The sequence below is a fragment of the Branchiostoma lanceolatum genome, chromosome 16 (assembly GCF_035083965.1).
Source record: "Branchiostoma lanceolatum isolate klBraLanc5 chromosome 16, klBraLanc5.hap2, whole genome shotgun sequence".
Taxonomy (NCBI): Eukaryota; Metazoa; Chordata; class Leptocardii; order Amphioxiformes; family Branchiostomatidae; genus Branchiostoma; species Branchiostoma lanceolatum.
The window spans coordinates 213834-228641 of NC_089737.1; the positions used below are offsets into that span (position 1 = coordinate 213834).

The 14808-nt window shown below is 40.0% G+C and overlaps 1 protein-coding gene across 1 annotated transcript; it reads right to left on the reverse strand.

Annotated features, from left to right (window-relative positions):
- Positions 1–1303: 1303 nt before the first annotated feature.
- On the reverse strand, positions 1304–5925 carry LOC136422241 (NXPE family member 3-like). Its single transcript, XM_066409886.1, has 4 exons — positions 5620–5925; positions 4069–5393; positions 3400–3461; positions 1304–3079 (listed from the first exon to the last, which is right to left on the reverse strand). The coding sequence occupies exons 2-4, from the start codon at positions 5028–5030 to the stop codon at positions 2319–2321; spliced, it is 1785 nt and encodes a 594-aa protein (XP_066265983.1). The 5' UTR covers positions 5031–5393; positions 5620–5925; the 3' UTR covers positions 1304–2318.
- Between the last annotated feature and the right edge of the window lie 8883 nt (positions 5926–14808).

The window sequence follows — 14808 nt, forward strand, 5'->3', positions numbered from 1 at the left end:
CCACGACCTCATACCTTCGCCAAAAGATGTTTATCTTTTCGAGCAGTATGGTCCTGTTTGTTCTGCTATTGCAGTGGTCTGGACATTCGTCATATGATATATTTTTAACAAAATCAGCTGATGCAGTTCCGCTAGGAGGCCAATCCTGCAGTACTTATTCTCCTTCCAAAAAGCTACCTGCAACTAAACTATCATGACCACAGCAGGTTCAGAACACGAGATATCAAAACCGGAAGTTCCACTGTAGTACCGAAAGAATCCGCTAGGGGGCCCAAGATCTAGTCATTTTTAAGGTCTCAATATACCTTACCTACCTATATACTATGTATCAAGACAATTAGTACACGCATTCTTAAGGTATCGTGTTGACAGACGGAAGGAGGGACACACACAGGAACTGACGAAACATAACCTTCTAAGCAAAGGTAATGAGACTGAAGATATCATCCTAAAGAGATTTTTTATAAACTGGCATTTAACCAGTTCATTGGTCACAGTAATGCAGCAATAAATTGATTTCATCTGGTTCCTTGCATGATCGATTTGGCATATCCGAAAGACCGTTGCACGGCTGGTCATACCACTTTTCTGTTCTTTACTGTGGTTAGGAGGTCTTTGTATGGACTGATGTTTTGTCTTACTCTATTACTTACTTCAGTTTTTGAGATGCGGTATCAGTCTGTGATCCCTAGAATCTTCCGGAACCATTTCATCTCTGTTGTCTGTATTATTTTCTCCAGTTTTGCCGCCTGAGTCCAGAACTCACAAGCGTACAGGAAGATGGAATTGAAAAAGGATCCCATCAGTCTCATCCAGGAGCTGAGCTTCATAAACCAAGCTCTCAACTCTTAAACATCCCGGCAGGGTCTTTTTGGAACCCAGCCGTATATCTGGAACTGGCATTTGACACATTTCTATCCCCCCAAAAAAAAATTGGCCAAGATTCCAGGGGTCCTGGGTTCGAATCACCTGATATGCCACTGATGTTGTTCCCTTGGGAAAGGCACTTAACACGAGTTTCCTCACTTCCCCAAGGTCTAGAAATGGGTGCCTGACTTCTGTTGGGGAACTGAAAGGCGGTGGAAGGAGAGGGTTGGGCTCCGCCTTGCAATGCCGTGCCCTAGACATAGTGGACAACGACCCGTTGCCTCTACGGCCTCAAAAATGCTAACCCACACACATACCTACCCTACCCCTGTAAGTCCGAAACTACGTATCGTATGACCAATTTTATTTTCAGAGCATGATCTAAGTGTACAAAAAATTATCAGCTGCAGAACAACGTATCTTTATCACAATTACGTTTGAGGGCGTCATTGTGTCTTCATTTATTTTATCTTATTGGCTGAAATATTTTCACAGATATCTTTGTATATTTTCATTCATCTATCAGGGACAGTCAGTAAATAAACAAACAGTATTGATTGTAATAATTTAAGCAAAGTAACTAGAACCACATTTTACACCAAAACATTACATTGAGTCGGTGCCTTACTTCCTACGCAACAATAACATGCTGCTATATAAAGCCATGATACACAATTCCTTTTATTGCATATGATTTTTCTATTACGTAATATACACTACAAAGTTTCTCGAACCCTGCCGAACCAGCACACGATTCAGAGTATAAAGTGTACAACAACGGGAAAGTCTCGGTAAAAGATCTGTTAGAAGATGTTATACATGCATATAAAGAAACTCATGGAAGGACGGACCGCATACGGTTGTATCAAAGTTAAATGACCCCTTAGTACTACAGAAATATCGCGGTTAAGCTGAATAACTACTGTAAACATACTTAAGTCTAGTGTTCTCAACAACAAGCTAACAGTCTGGAAGATGAGAAGAACCGTTTTCTACAACAAGAGCCTGCATCGACCGCATCTCCATAGTGGGTCCCGGGTCATTAGAGCTCACTAGGAAAAATCAACTTTCGCTTGTTTCATTGATTTCCAAAATGCTTTTGATTGGGTAAATCGAGATCTCATAGTTTGCAGGTTAATTGTTCTATCGATTTGTAATTCTTCCAGGCCACAAGGATTCGTAACAAATCCCCCGGAACGTGTGTACACGTGGACGAGTTCCTCACACAATAATTCCCTGCGTAATCCCCCAACGGAGTTTCAAATAGAACTGATTAACCTACAGTCGATATCTGTGTGTTGATTGCGATCGCTTATATAGGACATTATTGGTCGTCATCTGTCAGTCCACGTCATTGCAAGATCCACTTTTAGCCTCAGTGGAACACTTTTAACATTGTTATGGATTATCTGCACAAAAGTTAGATTTACCAAAAACGCGGCTTGCAGAGTTCACAAGGGACAAATGAACGAACAAAGAAACTCTAGTTCCTGTTCGATGATGTCCTGGGCAGGGTGGATATTATCCTCGTGCCAGTGTTGTGCATTTGTCATTTCCCAAGCGTCTATGAGAACAACTTTCATCCCACGGAACACTTCCCGCATAACCCGGTCCAGCCTGTACGCGTGCCAATCCCCGGCTATGATGACATCTCCCTTTCGCGTGTTTGCCGACTTGATGACCACAAGAGTTTCCGGACTCCTGTGTAGTAAACGTTCTATTGCAGCACGGACGGCTTCCATTCTCTTCCTGTAGACCCCCACAGGGTACGATGTAAAATGTGCCCACATGGTGATGCCCACCACATCGTTCGGTCCTCCTTTGATTTCATCAATTGCATTGGCGACGTACTTGATAAGAAACGTGCGGGTCCAATTACAACGATACGGCGGTCCATGGATTCGATATCTAACCGTTACGTTATGAACAGAGTCACTGGCAAGTAATGGACCAGTCGAGGGGATGGTTTCCGGAGTATGTGTTTCTGTCAAATTCAAGATTCGCACCAAATGTTCCCACCACTGCCTTATAGTAGAATCCCCGAAAAAATGTACAGTTGTCCCTTTAAGGCATTTCTGCCACTCCGATTTCTGAGAGAAATGTCTATTCTTGCAGACAAGAGAGTGCCAAACGCCCTGCTGGTAAAAACCGGATATCGGCGGAATAGCGAGTCCACTGACACATCGCCTGCGATTGGCCAAGAGGTCACCCCCTGTGATAAACAAATTTGAAATTAGCCACGATAAGCGTTCTTACACCCTTTTTAAATGTTGCACTTATTCGTATGCAAACTTTTCCGTGGACCCATTTTTAACAAGTCATACTGACATATAATCATCATAGCAAAAATCAGGTGCTTAAAGATGTATTTTACAAAAGCTCCTCGATCATAATGCAAACATAAGCTTGCCATCTTCTCCGAGTCCTCCCAACAGGTCAAATGTTCCACCTTTCTACAAGTAAAAGAATTGATATAAATCCGCTGATCTTTTTTTTTTAATACTGGACAATAAGTTTATAATATTCACTAACCTTTCTTCACATTAATCACCGATGGATATCCAGTAATGGGCATCTTCAGTGCCGTAATTCTCCTAGAATCAGACCACAAAACTTTAAGCAAAGATGATAGAGAATTCAGAGGCCCCTACAGACGAACAACACTAATCAATACAAAATACATGGTTCGCTTGTCTTTTTGCGAATGAAATGGACTGGCTGGCAGAAATGGTGACTGAAAATATGCATCATTCATGTATCATTATGTAACACAGGCATCCTTCTTCTACATTGTCTGGATACGACGGCGAATAACCGGTCAACATCCGTTAAGACAGATGCAGTTATGAAAATATTATTTTTTACATAAGGTCTTGGTTAACATATTATCAACTGATTTTACAAAAAGCTGAATTCGTGAGGTTACAAGCAATAAGTTTGCTTTAATAAATTGCCGTTGCCGTTTTGTTTGCAAAGAAGTTAAGTATTTAAAGCTTCATTAGTCAAATCAGCAAGTTTTTTGGATTATCAACAAAATTTTCCTGTAGCAATCAATAAGAACACCCATGCAGGTAGTGATCCGTACAAGTATTTTTGGGTTATAATTAATCAAATCATCAACACATCCACGTAAAATATTAAGGAGCTAGCTTATATTTTCTTGCTATAGAACTACAATTACAATATCATGTATCATCTTACCTGCCAAATAGTTTTTCTTCCCCAGTCTTCAAAAGATTTTCTTTGCTGTATCGAAGCTTAGAGTGGTAGCCTGGAGTATTGCAGGAAATATTGGCGGGTTTCTCGCAATACCACGAGACGCCTGCATGTGGGTCCGAGTAGTTACAAACTGCACTGTTCTTGAAAATGACCGGGTCTATGTTACATTGTTTGTCTACATCTCGTTTCCCTACAGTATAGCGCTTCTGAAACATGATGAGGTCAACAGGACGTTCGTGGCTGATTCTTGCTATAACATCGATAGCCTGTCGTGGGAGGACTAGTTGAATTCTGATGGTAACCTCCCCCTCCCACAACAGTCGGAACATCGCGGTGTACGTTCCGTTCTGGTGATCCGTGATGAAGCCAACTGCACCAGACTTAGTCTCTTTTGACATAATGGACGCTCGGTAAAAATCCCCAATATTGGTAACCGTTTTATTGCGTTTATTGCTTCCACAGAAACCAACTTGCAACATGTCTCCTGCGGTAAACTGTCTTTCAGACGTAGAATGTAAATAAAACTTCAGTTTCTTTACGTAAACCGAAGAAATAAATGGTGATTGGACCGTTTTGGAAAGCCTAAAGATGCGCCGTCTATTCACGGATGAAACTCTTGGAAATGCGTGGAAGCTTTTCAATGTTAATGTTTTAGTTGATCGCTTGATTTCTGTTAAACGTAGAGGCTTTAGTGGCATTTCTATTGTTTTAGACATCTGCACTGGCTTTGATGACTGATTTAATATCTCATTAAAAGTCGGGATTTTCGATAAGCCGTTGGTTGCCTTAGTCCCAGATGTATCAGATTGAGGGTTAGAAACTGCACTGATGGAATCATTCCATCGGTTTATAAATTGGGGCACGTTGTATAAAGTTTTTTTAGTAAATCTGTGTGCTTTCATCATTGAGTTGCTGATCCAAGATCTTTCCTGTAACAACAACATTTAAAAAAAAAACGTTGCTGGTACCCAATTAAAAGTAGACTGGAGAAATTACCTAAGGTTGATCAACATGGATGAGCCAAATTACTAAAAAAACTTCATGTAGAAGATTGTCTTTTCATTCTTGCGACACTGAGATAAGATATACAATTACATGTTGCAAATTGTCCTACATATAACGTGATTTTGCATGAGAACGTGTATTAGCAAATTGCAGTCTATCCTATGGCAACTACACACCATGCATAACGTACCTGGTTATAATACAGATCCAAGGTCCCAATGAACAGGAATATTAGGGCGATACTAAAGTACCGGCATGTTGGTCTGCACACGGTCCGTCCACTCCTCGTGTTTGTCATGTTCCTGTATGGATGAATAAATAGTTGAACTCTCGCTGTATCTTATATACATATCCCTCTCTATATAATGTCATATAAAACACGAAAAAAGAATTTCTCCAAACTTACCCTGGCTGTTGGTAACCGTTCTCACTTCTCTTGAGTTCACAAAGTTCAAGCGTTTCTGATAACATTTTTTGCGAAGGGCTTGCTATATCTTTAACTCTATTTAAAGAGTATTGTTCACTCACGGATCCTTTTATACTGTCCCTTCCGAGATGACGTCATGTTGTCTTGTTTCCGACTCCGGTGATAAGATGGGGATTTTTATCCCCGCGCCAGCTGTGCCCGGAGTGAGAGAAAAACAATAGAAAGGTGATGACCCGGCTATCAGTAAAGAAATTATGGACTATTCAATAAACCTTGAAAAGGACTGAGGACATATTCGTGACACGAAAATTACTTCACCCTCCAACATCCCAACAAAGTTCGTTTGGACCCGAGGCGTATATTTAGAAATGCCATTTGAGCATTAAATGATCCAAAAATGCCTTCCGTGACTCTGTTCATAAATTTTCTACTTATTTTTCACAAGGGGTTGGTACAGATACTGTGGAAATAATAGAGGGACGCCTGAGGGGATCTATTTGAAGCCCAAGCAAAAACAGTAGTTTTCAAAACATGACATTTCTGGGTTGTCAATATATATTTGCGGGAACACAATTAATTCAGCATTATGCAGGTTGTAATCAATATATAATCTTTCGGTAGATAAGTAAGGGGCAAAACTGTAGGGAATAAAGGTAATACCTTTAGTGCAAACTATAGTGGACATTATTAAACATTCGTTTTTCCTTAGAGCGATTGTGGAGTAGAATGGAGATCGTTGCCACTAAATACAATAAGGACATCCTTGTCAAACAACTCAGTTAGAATGTTTCATGTTAGGCGAGTCATGTGGTTTCGTGCATTACAACCAGCTGCTGTCTGCTAAGCTGGAATGTTACCCTGAAGGTTGACTTTACTGGCTTTACAATTACAGATTATAGGGTTCAGGACATTTGACGCTTCACTGATTCGACTACCATTTACAAAGTCCGGTAACACATGGCGACGGTAAAAAAAAGTCGTATCGATTCTTTCCTTACTCTTACTATTCCTAATTCAATTTGCCATTCAAAGTTTTCTCTTATGCAGTCTCCTCCCCCATTATTTCAAAAGTCAATGTTTTTCGTCTTTGGCTATGCCAACATTGCAACAATTCCATGCAAAAGTGCCCTTTCATGAAGAACAGTCAAAACTAGTATCCAATTTCTTTTCAAAAGTCACTTGTTCAACTTATTCATTAGTTACAAAGCTTCAAAATTTGCACAGCAAGGGGATTGAAAGCTTTGTTTCGAGTTAGCCAATGCATTGACAAAGCGGATGCCCCTTTGGCTGTTGAACAACAAGTTATTCGACTCCTGCGTTAAACCTATGGTGCTTTATGGATCAGAAAGTTGGTGGTCATTAATCGAAATCTTGTTCCGTCGAATCCGCTCATCTAAAATGTTTGCAAACTTTAACAATCCCTCCTATATGTCCCCAAACAGCTTGTAACCGTACTGCACTGGAAGAATTAGGGAGGCAGCCCTTACACTTTGAGGCCTCCCTAAACGTCATCAAATATCTAATAAGAATTGACATAAATGTGCCGGCTAAGAGTCTCCAGGCACTCTTAGGTCAATTAGAATTAGACAATTCGGGTACTAAATGTTGGCCATCTGGTGTGCGGCATGTTCTTGATGCACTATTCCAACACACAGACACACATTCAACACACACACACACACACACACACACACACACACACACACACACACACACACACTCACACACACACACACACACATACACACTCTCTCTCTCTCTCTCACACACACACACACACACACACTCAAACACACACACAAAAAAGCATACATACACAAACACATACACACACATACCCCCCCCCCACACACACACACATACATACATACATACACAAGTCATACACACTATATCGCTCTCACACGCACACACATGCATACATACATACATACACATACACACTATCTCTCTCTCTCTCTCTCACGCGCGCGCACGCACAAGGCGCACGTACCCCTTAATCACTAAAATGTAGGGTGACAGCTGGCACGCGATGCGCTTAACAGAACACGAATCGAACAGGTTTTCTATGTTCCGCGGTCCTTAGCAACGCGCTGCTAAGGAACCCCCCTTTGCACGGCAGCAGGACGAAATTTCAACCGACTTCGACAGCTACGTGAGGCCTTATTATGAATGTTGCGTTATGTGTACCAGACGGGAATACCATGTAGTCTTGATTTCATCCATTTTAAGGAATTTCACAACGATTCTAGTGAGGTTCGTGCTCATATCCGTTATATAGTGAGATTATCAATATTGCAGTGCCGTACTGAGCTACATTTTTTACGGGAGAATTGCATTACGCCCTCGAGTTTATCTTCAGAGACCAGTACGTCAGAATCGTTTAATCTTCTAGTAAAACTCATCTGAAAATTTTCAAGGTTTGAAATCTGAAAGGATTTGTAATTCCATGTCTACTGAGGCCACCTTCTCGATTGTTTTACACCAAAATGTTGCAAGGCGTTGTGTAGTTGATTTGAGTGCAGTCGACTTTTGTCAAAAGTGGCGGTACGGAAGTGCCTCTCCAGTATTGTCAAAGGAAGCCTACGGCAAGTAAATGCGTGAAGACGGACAGAATTGGCAAAGGGTATCTTTGTTTTTAAGGTTACTGGTAGATAAACATAGCGGTGTGGGCTTGGCGTTCACTCTGTTGAACAGGCATAGGTGCCGTCGCCGACGCGTTCTTTTTTCGAATCAAAACGACGCCTATGATAAAGTGGCCTCGCGCGATTTAGCAGAAATCCCATTTCGCACTCGAAAATGATAATGAATTATATATCACCTAAAAGTACAGACTTTGTTTTATACTACGCAGTACATTTATTTTTGTTTTAAAATCGAAAATAGTGTAAAAACTCGAGGGGGATTTGCTCTAAAATCAACTAATTTCAGGTCATACCATCAGAAGGGTACAGGTAAGAAATCGGTTCAAAAACTCTATAGCAGTAAAATAGAAAACTTGAAAATTATAGATGCGATGAAATATTGAATATGCATAGTTGTAAGCTAAAGCAACAAGCTTTGTTGTAAGTAGTCCCGACGCCCAGGGGTCATGGAACGTACAACTGTCTTAAAAAGCCGCGCGGTTCGGTATGCTAGTAATCAGAAATTAGATTTTTGCGACCTCGGGTTGGTATATTTACTTAAAACCCGGAATTCACAAACGGGGGACCCCCTTAGACATAAGTCTTGTCATAAATTTAAGATTTGTGGAACGAGGATCCGTCCATAGTAGATAATTACAAGAAATGTCGAACCGGACGCGTTCTATTCTGGAATTGAAATTATGACATGACCATGTGCTACTTTGGGGGAACTGCATTACGCCCTCGAAATCTTTTACAAGCCATATACCACAAGAAACTAGAAAGTTTGCTCTTTTTCACAAACTAAATTTTCTGTTAGTTTGGAGTCTACAATTGGATAGAAATAAGAGAAAAAAATACACAAACATCACCTAATTTCCGGTCGTCTTGTTGAGAAGAAAGTAATAAACTATCGGTTAAGAAACCTTTAAGAGTACAAAATAAAGCTGATTGTAATTAACTTCAGATCAATAAGATACACGGTTATATACTCCCACAACAAGCTTTCTTGTAAGGGGTGTTGACGCCCGGAGTTCTTGCGCGGAAGGTAAAGAAAACTGCGGAGAATTCTTGGCATGGCGTGCCGGCTGGGTGATATCCGGCATAACAAACGCTTCATTCCTAACCACATTGAATGGGCATGAAAAAAGTGTTATTTGAAGCTGCCCGTATTGCATTTTTAAGCCAAAAATATCATAGAATTCCCTTTTTCAGTATTGACAACTGTACTATTGCATTCTGAATTGCCAGGATCTACCCCTCAGCAAAAGACTTGAAAGAAGAAACAGAAGGGTCTGAGGGGGGGGGGACTTGCTTATCCTGAATAGAATCATTTTTATTGCGACTTAAAAAAAAGAATTTAAAAAAAAAGCAAAACATGAATGGTATTGTAAATGTATCATTTCACTACAGGGCCACCACATGTGATATATTGCAGGATGGAAAACTCTACAACCAAGGGCTTTATAAAAATGTCCTTGCTGTAACCAAAAAACAACCACCTAAACTCGGCGCCTTTAAGGTCGAGGTTGGCATGAACACCAGCTATAGTCGTAAAGAAGAAAACCATAGCGACATGCTGGCGTACTTATGTTCACCCCATTAATTCCATTTCTACATAAAGGTTTTTTACGACTCTGGGTGTGGTTGAAACATCGAATATACTGTTGCCAACAACACAAAGATGAACAGAAGACAGGACCATGACAACGCATTTATGACTATGCCGTTAATATTCCTCTATATTTTTAAAAAGAAATATCAGACTAAAATGTCAAACTATATCAAAGTAGAGAATGTATATAGTAAAATCGGTAGATGCTATACCGACAAAAAGACGTGAGTCCCTTTTCACATGAAATCTATTTTTGTCTCTCGTTCAATAATATTTGGTTGTGAATATGTTGGTCTTCAAATCTACAAAGGATTCCAGGTCACGTGGTCACTTGACGCTTGCGCACTGAGTGGTGGACTTGGTGCGATTCTTTACTGAATAGGGTCACTTGTTGAGCTGGTTAGAAACATTGTAACCTGCTCTGCAAACGTGGTTCAGGTCGAATTTTCTTTTTAGAAAAGTACATCGAAAATGTTCGCCAATATGTTTGGCAGCATATTCTTTGTCTTGACTTTACTCCAGTTGGTGGCTCAAACTTCAGGTAAGTTCAATCAACATAGTTTTACAACATAGGCATTTCCTAACGATTTGCAAATTTAGATGGTCACTGCACAGACATTGTTTTAATTGTGGCTTGTATCCAGCTGTTGGCAAGCATAAGAACAGGAACCAAAACCTTGTAGAGCTTTTATTGAGTAGGAGCTTATGGATGTAGTTAACTTTGAATATTATTTGGACTGCTGCCCTTGTTGATAGTTAATTTTGAAATATATTACCGTGAGGATGTGATCATAGGCTTCTTCTCTTTTTTTCCATTTCTGATAATTCTGTCATGGTTTTAATCAGTTCGCCTCTTCAGACAGTGCTACATGAAAGTAGACTCTCAGTCTTAATAACCAACGACATTCATAAAGTTACTCAAAGTGAGTCTATTGGCCGACGCCTGTTGGTCTCGGCCGTTACAACTCTGAACACTGATGGTATTGTCATTTCAAAAGGTACGTGGTGCAGGTAGAGCAGAAATTCTTAAAAAGTTATTAAGAGACAATGCTTTTCGATTCAGTTTTTATTAGATTTATGTTAGAGAACCATCGAAGACCTCTCAGTTTAATTATCTAACACAACCATTTTGAGACAAGGAGTACAGTCAGCGTTCTGTGTATCCACCGTCCATAATTCACAAACACCGTCCGCCTTATTTCTCCCATTTCTTCATCCCCAATCTCCTGACCTCCGCCAAAGACTCCAAAAAAGACCCGTCCACCATTTTCTATTCATTTCTTCGGCCGTTAACATGAACAAAATATGACAACGAAAACAAAAACATTTTTCTTTGGCTGCCTCTACGTGTTAATACTACATAGCATAGGCGATAGAGTGTATCTACCTGTATGAAAAATGGAGGTATGTTTTATTGTATCTCTCTCTCTCTCTCTCTCTCTCTCTCTCTCTCTCTCTCTCTCTCTCTCTCTCTCTCTCTCTCCCTTTATTTATGTATGTATGAATTTATGTGTGTGTGTGTGTGTGTTTGTGTGTGTGTTTGTGTTTGTGTGTTTGTGTGTTTGTGTGTGTTTGTGTTTGTGTGTGTGTGTGTGTGTGTGTGTGTGTGTGTGTGTGTGTGTGTGTGTGTATGCGTTTCCTGATATTTAAGGTCAGCATATCTTAAGACCATCTGTATGGGTTCAGGTGATTTTGTGGTACTGCATGCAGTATACTAGTAGAAACTCCTTTTTCGGGTTGCTTTTGCCTGGACATGCTTTGGTCTTAATATATTTTGCTGCCCCACACTGATCACAATACACTGATCGCAATGATTATCAGTGTTCAGGAATCATATTGCACTGTCATCAAGGGGCTAGCTCTTTCAGTAAAATCATGCTGCCTTGTGTTTATAGTATGTATATATTATCAAAATGATCTAAAATGTACCGCAGATAGGTGAACCTAATTGTCAGACATTAAAACATAATTGAGAGTACAGTTTGTAAGGCAGTATCATGATTTTTTGCCTTAATATTGCCCTAGCGTGAACTTGGATTTTATCGAAATAAAGCAAATTTTCATAAATTCCATTGGTTGTATTCGGTTTACTGTTTTAAATGCCATATGTATAATATTTGGATAAGATGTTGTGCAGAATAAAATTTTATAAACATGACAACGCGTGATTTTCGCAGCTTGGAAACATTGGTATGGCCTTGGTCAATTAGCAAAATTGCTACGTCAAAAAAGTTTTATTTACGACAAAACTAGCTCAGTACGAGTTTATCACTTTCCAAATATCGATCATTCATCCAAGATAAGGTTGAAAATAGGCACCTCACAAGTAACATGTTCTTGGTGCTAAACACAAACACATACACACACACATACACATACACACACACACACACACACACACACATGCATACACACTCTCTATCACACTCATACTCTCGATCTCACACACGCACACACAAACACACACACATACACACACACAAACAAACACACACACAAACAAACACAAAGACACACACACATACAAACGGCGTGAGACAACTATTCACACGATAGCTGGTAATCCTACGTTACTACGCTGTATGATGATATTCGGCATAACAGATGTGTCATTCCTAACCACATTGTATAGGAATGAAACCAATGCTTTATTCTGAGCTACCCTAATCGCCTGTTTGGAGCCTAAAATATTAGAATATTCCATATTGCAGCTAGCCCTGACAACTATACCATCAAACCAGCAATTGGTAGGATCCCCACCCCCTCCCATAGACTTGAGAGAAGAAACAGTACAGGCCGAATGGAGTACAAATGTAGCTGTTAATCCTGAATAGAAAGATTTTTGGCAACATCAAAAACAACACATAGTGATACCACTAAAACTAAACACGTTTATTTAAGCCGCATAGCTACTAAACACAAGAAGCAAAGGAGGTTATAAAATGTTTCACTACAAAGCCGTCGCAAGTGGCCTTTTGTACAGGGGAAAACGTCTACAACCAATGACTTTATATATAATGTCCTTGCTGTAACCAAACGAACAACGACCTGGGCCCTTTAAGGTCGAGGTCGGCATTAACACCAGCTAAAGTCGTAAAGGAGAAAACCAAAGTAACCTGTTGCCGTCCTTGTTCCCTCCATTAATTTCATTTCTACATAAAAGTTTTTACGACTCTGGGTGTGGTTGGAACAATCGGGTCTACCTAACAACAATGCAACAGACGACTGCGCAATTGACATGCCTCCATATTTCCTTAGGCATTCCGAACTAAAAAATATAAATGTAAGACTAAACAAGTTTGTCTTCCCTTTATTTGCATATCAATTCATAGTTCGTGGTAATAAACCTGCTGTTCGACTGATCTTGCTCACAGTCACTGACGAAAAGTAGTGGATGCTACTTGAAACGTCTGACCATTTCCAAAATCATATCCAGTTGTTTGAGTAACTGCTTTTTTGGCGTATCTTATTACCTAGATGTCTAATCTTCATCAACGTAAACAAGTTTGCTTTCAACATTTTATCCCGTCATAGACGTAAGAAAGAAAAAAAACTGATATACCGATATCCCACATCGTTCCCTCGATATATGAAATCTATTTTATGTTAATCTTCAAATGTTGCAAATTTGTCGGCTTTTTGCGGCTACAAAGACTTTTAGATCACGTATTCGGCACCTGCAAATCTATACCTTGTGCGATCCTTACTGTAAGCTGGTAGCAAACCATGTAAGCTCCTGATCAAGCGTGATGCAGGTAAGGTATTGAAGAAAAGACATCGAAAATGTTCATCGGTAGGGTCTGCAGCTAGCATATCCCTTGTGTGGGCTTTGCTCAGGTTAGTGAATAATTAATGATGGTCATAAAAGCACGGATGGATGGATCCTCTAGGCCGTTACAACACCGAAAATTGCCGGTGTTTAATGGAGTTGGGGAAGAGGTCCGTCACAAACAATTCGGATAACACCTGAAACGTGATTTGTCCTGGTCATACCATGTGTCTACATTCAATTTGGCCACCGAGGTAATGAAACGTATCAACTATCTGAAGGGGATATCATATGTTGTTCCTTGGGGAACTTTAGAAACGTTGTATCTAAGTATGATTCGTCCATTGATGATATTAATGTCGTTTGGTTTAGCCTTCTCGATAAAATCCTTATCTACTTAAGTTTGTTCAAATGTCCACGGCACGGGTTTGTGCTGGAGCCATGAGAGGCACTAACCACAAGTCTGTTTTAGCTGCGGTTGGACAGAATACACTGGCTGACAGAGGGCAAAAGCAAAAGTTGATCCAAGTTTGGAAAATGATGAATGGTCGTCGAGTACCTTAGCATTTACGAAATCGTAGTCCGCCTTGTATTTGTGATTCTGTCCTATACAACTGTCGCGCCAACCACATTTTTGACCTCTATTGTTTATAAAACTTAAAAGTATAAAAAAGATCCTTCTTACCCTCAACCATTTACCTGTGGAATGTACTGCCCTCCAATGTCCAAGCCTCTCTCACGATCAGCATTTTTAACCCCTTTCTAGACGGGGGGGGGGGGGGGGGGGGCTAAAAGTACCCCCGCCAACTTTGACGTCCTATAGCTGCGGAACGACGTGTGTTAGGATTACCAAACTAGGTGACTTTTCCTAGAATTTAGTTGGCAACAATTTAAAAGTATTAGTATAAGTTCACGATTTTTGTGTTGCCATGCTTCAAAATCAAATCTGTAACCTTCTTATGTACCAAAAGGAAATATTTGTTCATTTGTTTCTTGATTGATACACTGTACCATTACCTATCTATGCGCCATACAGGAATTCACATTTTAATCTGTTTTTTTTAATGTTTAGCCATACCTAGTAGTTTTCAACCCATGTTTCTTCTCCTCCTCCTTCTGGCTGTCAAATCTTTAAATCGATTCATCTCTGTCACTTTTTACCAAATAACCTGAAATTTGGCACAAAGGTAGTGTGGGCAAATATCCCTAGGATTTTTTTTTCATTTTTTCGATGTAGACCTTTTAAGTGATTTCATTGAGTTTTTTGTGACAGCCAATGGGA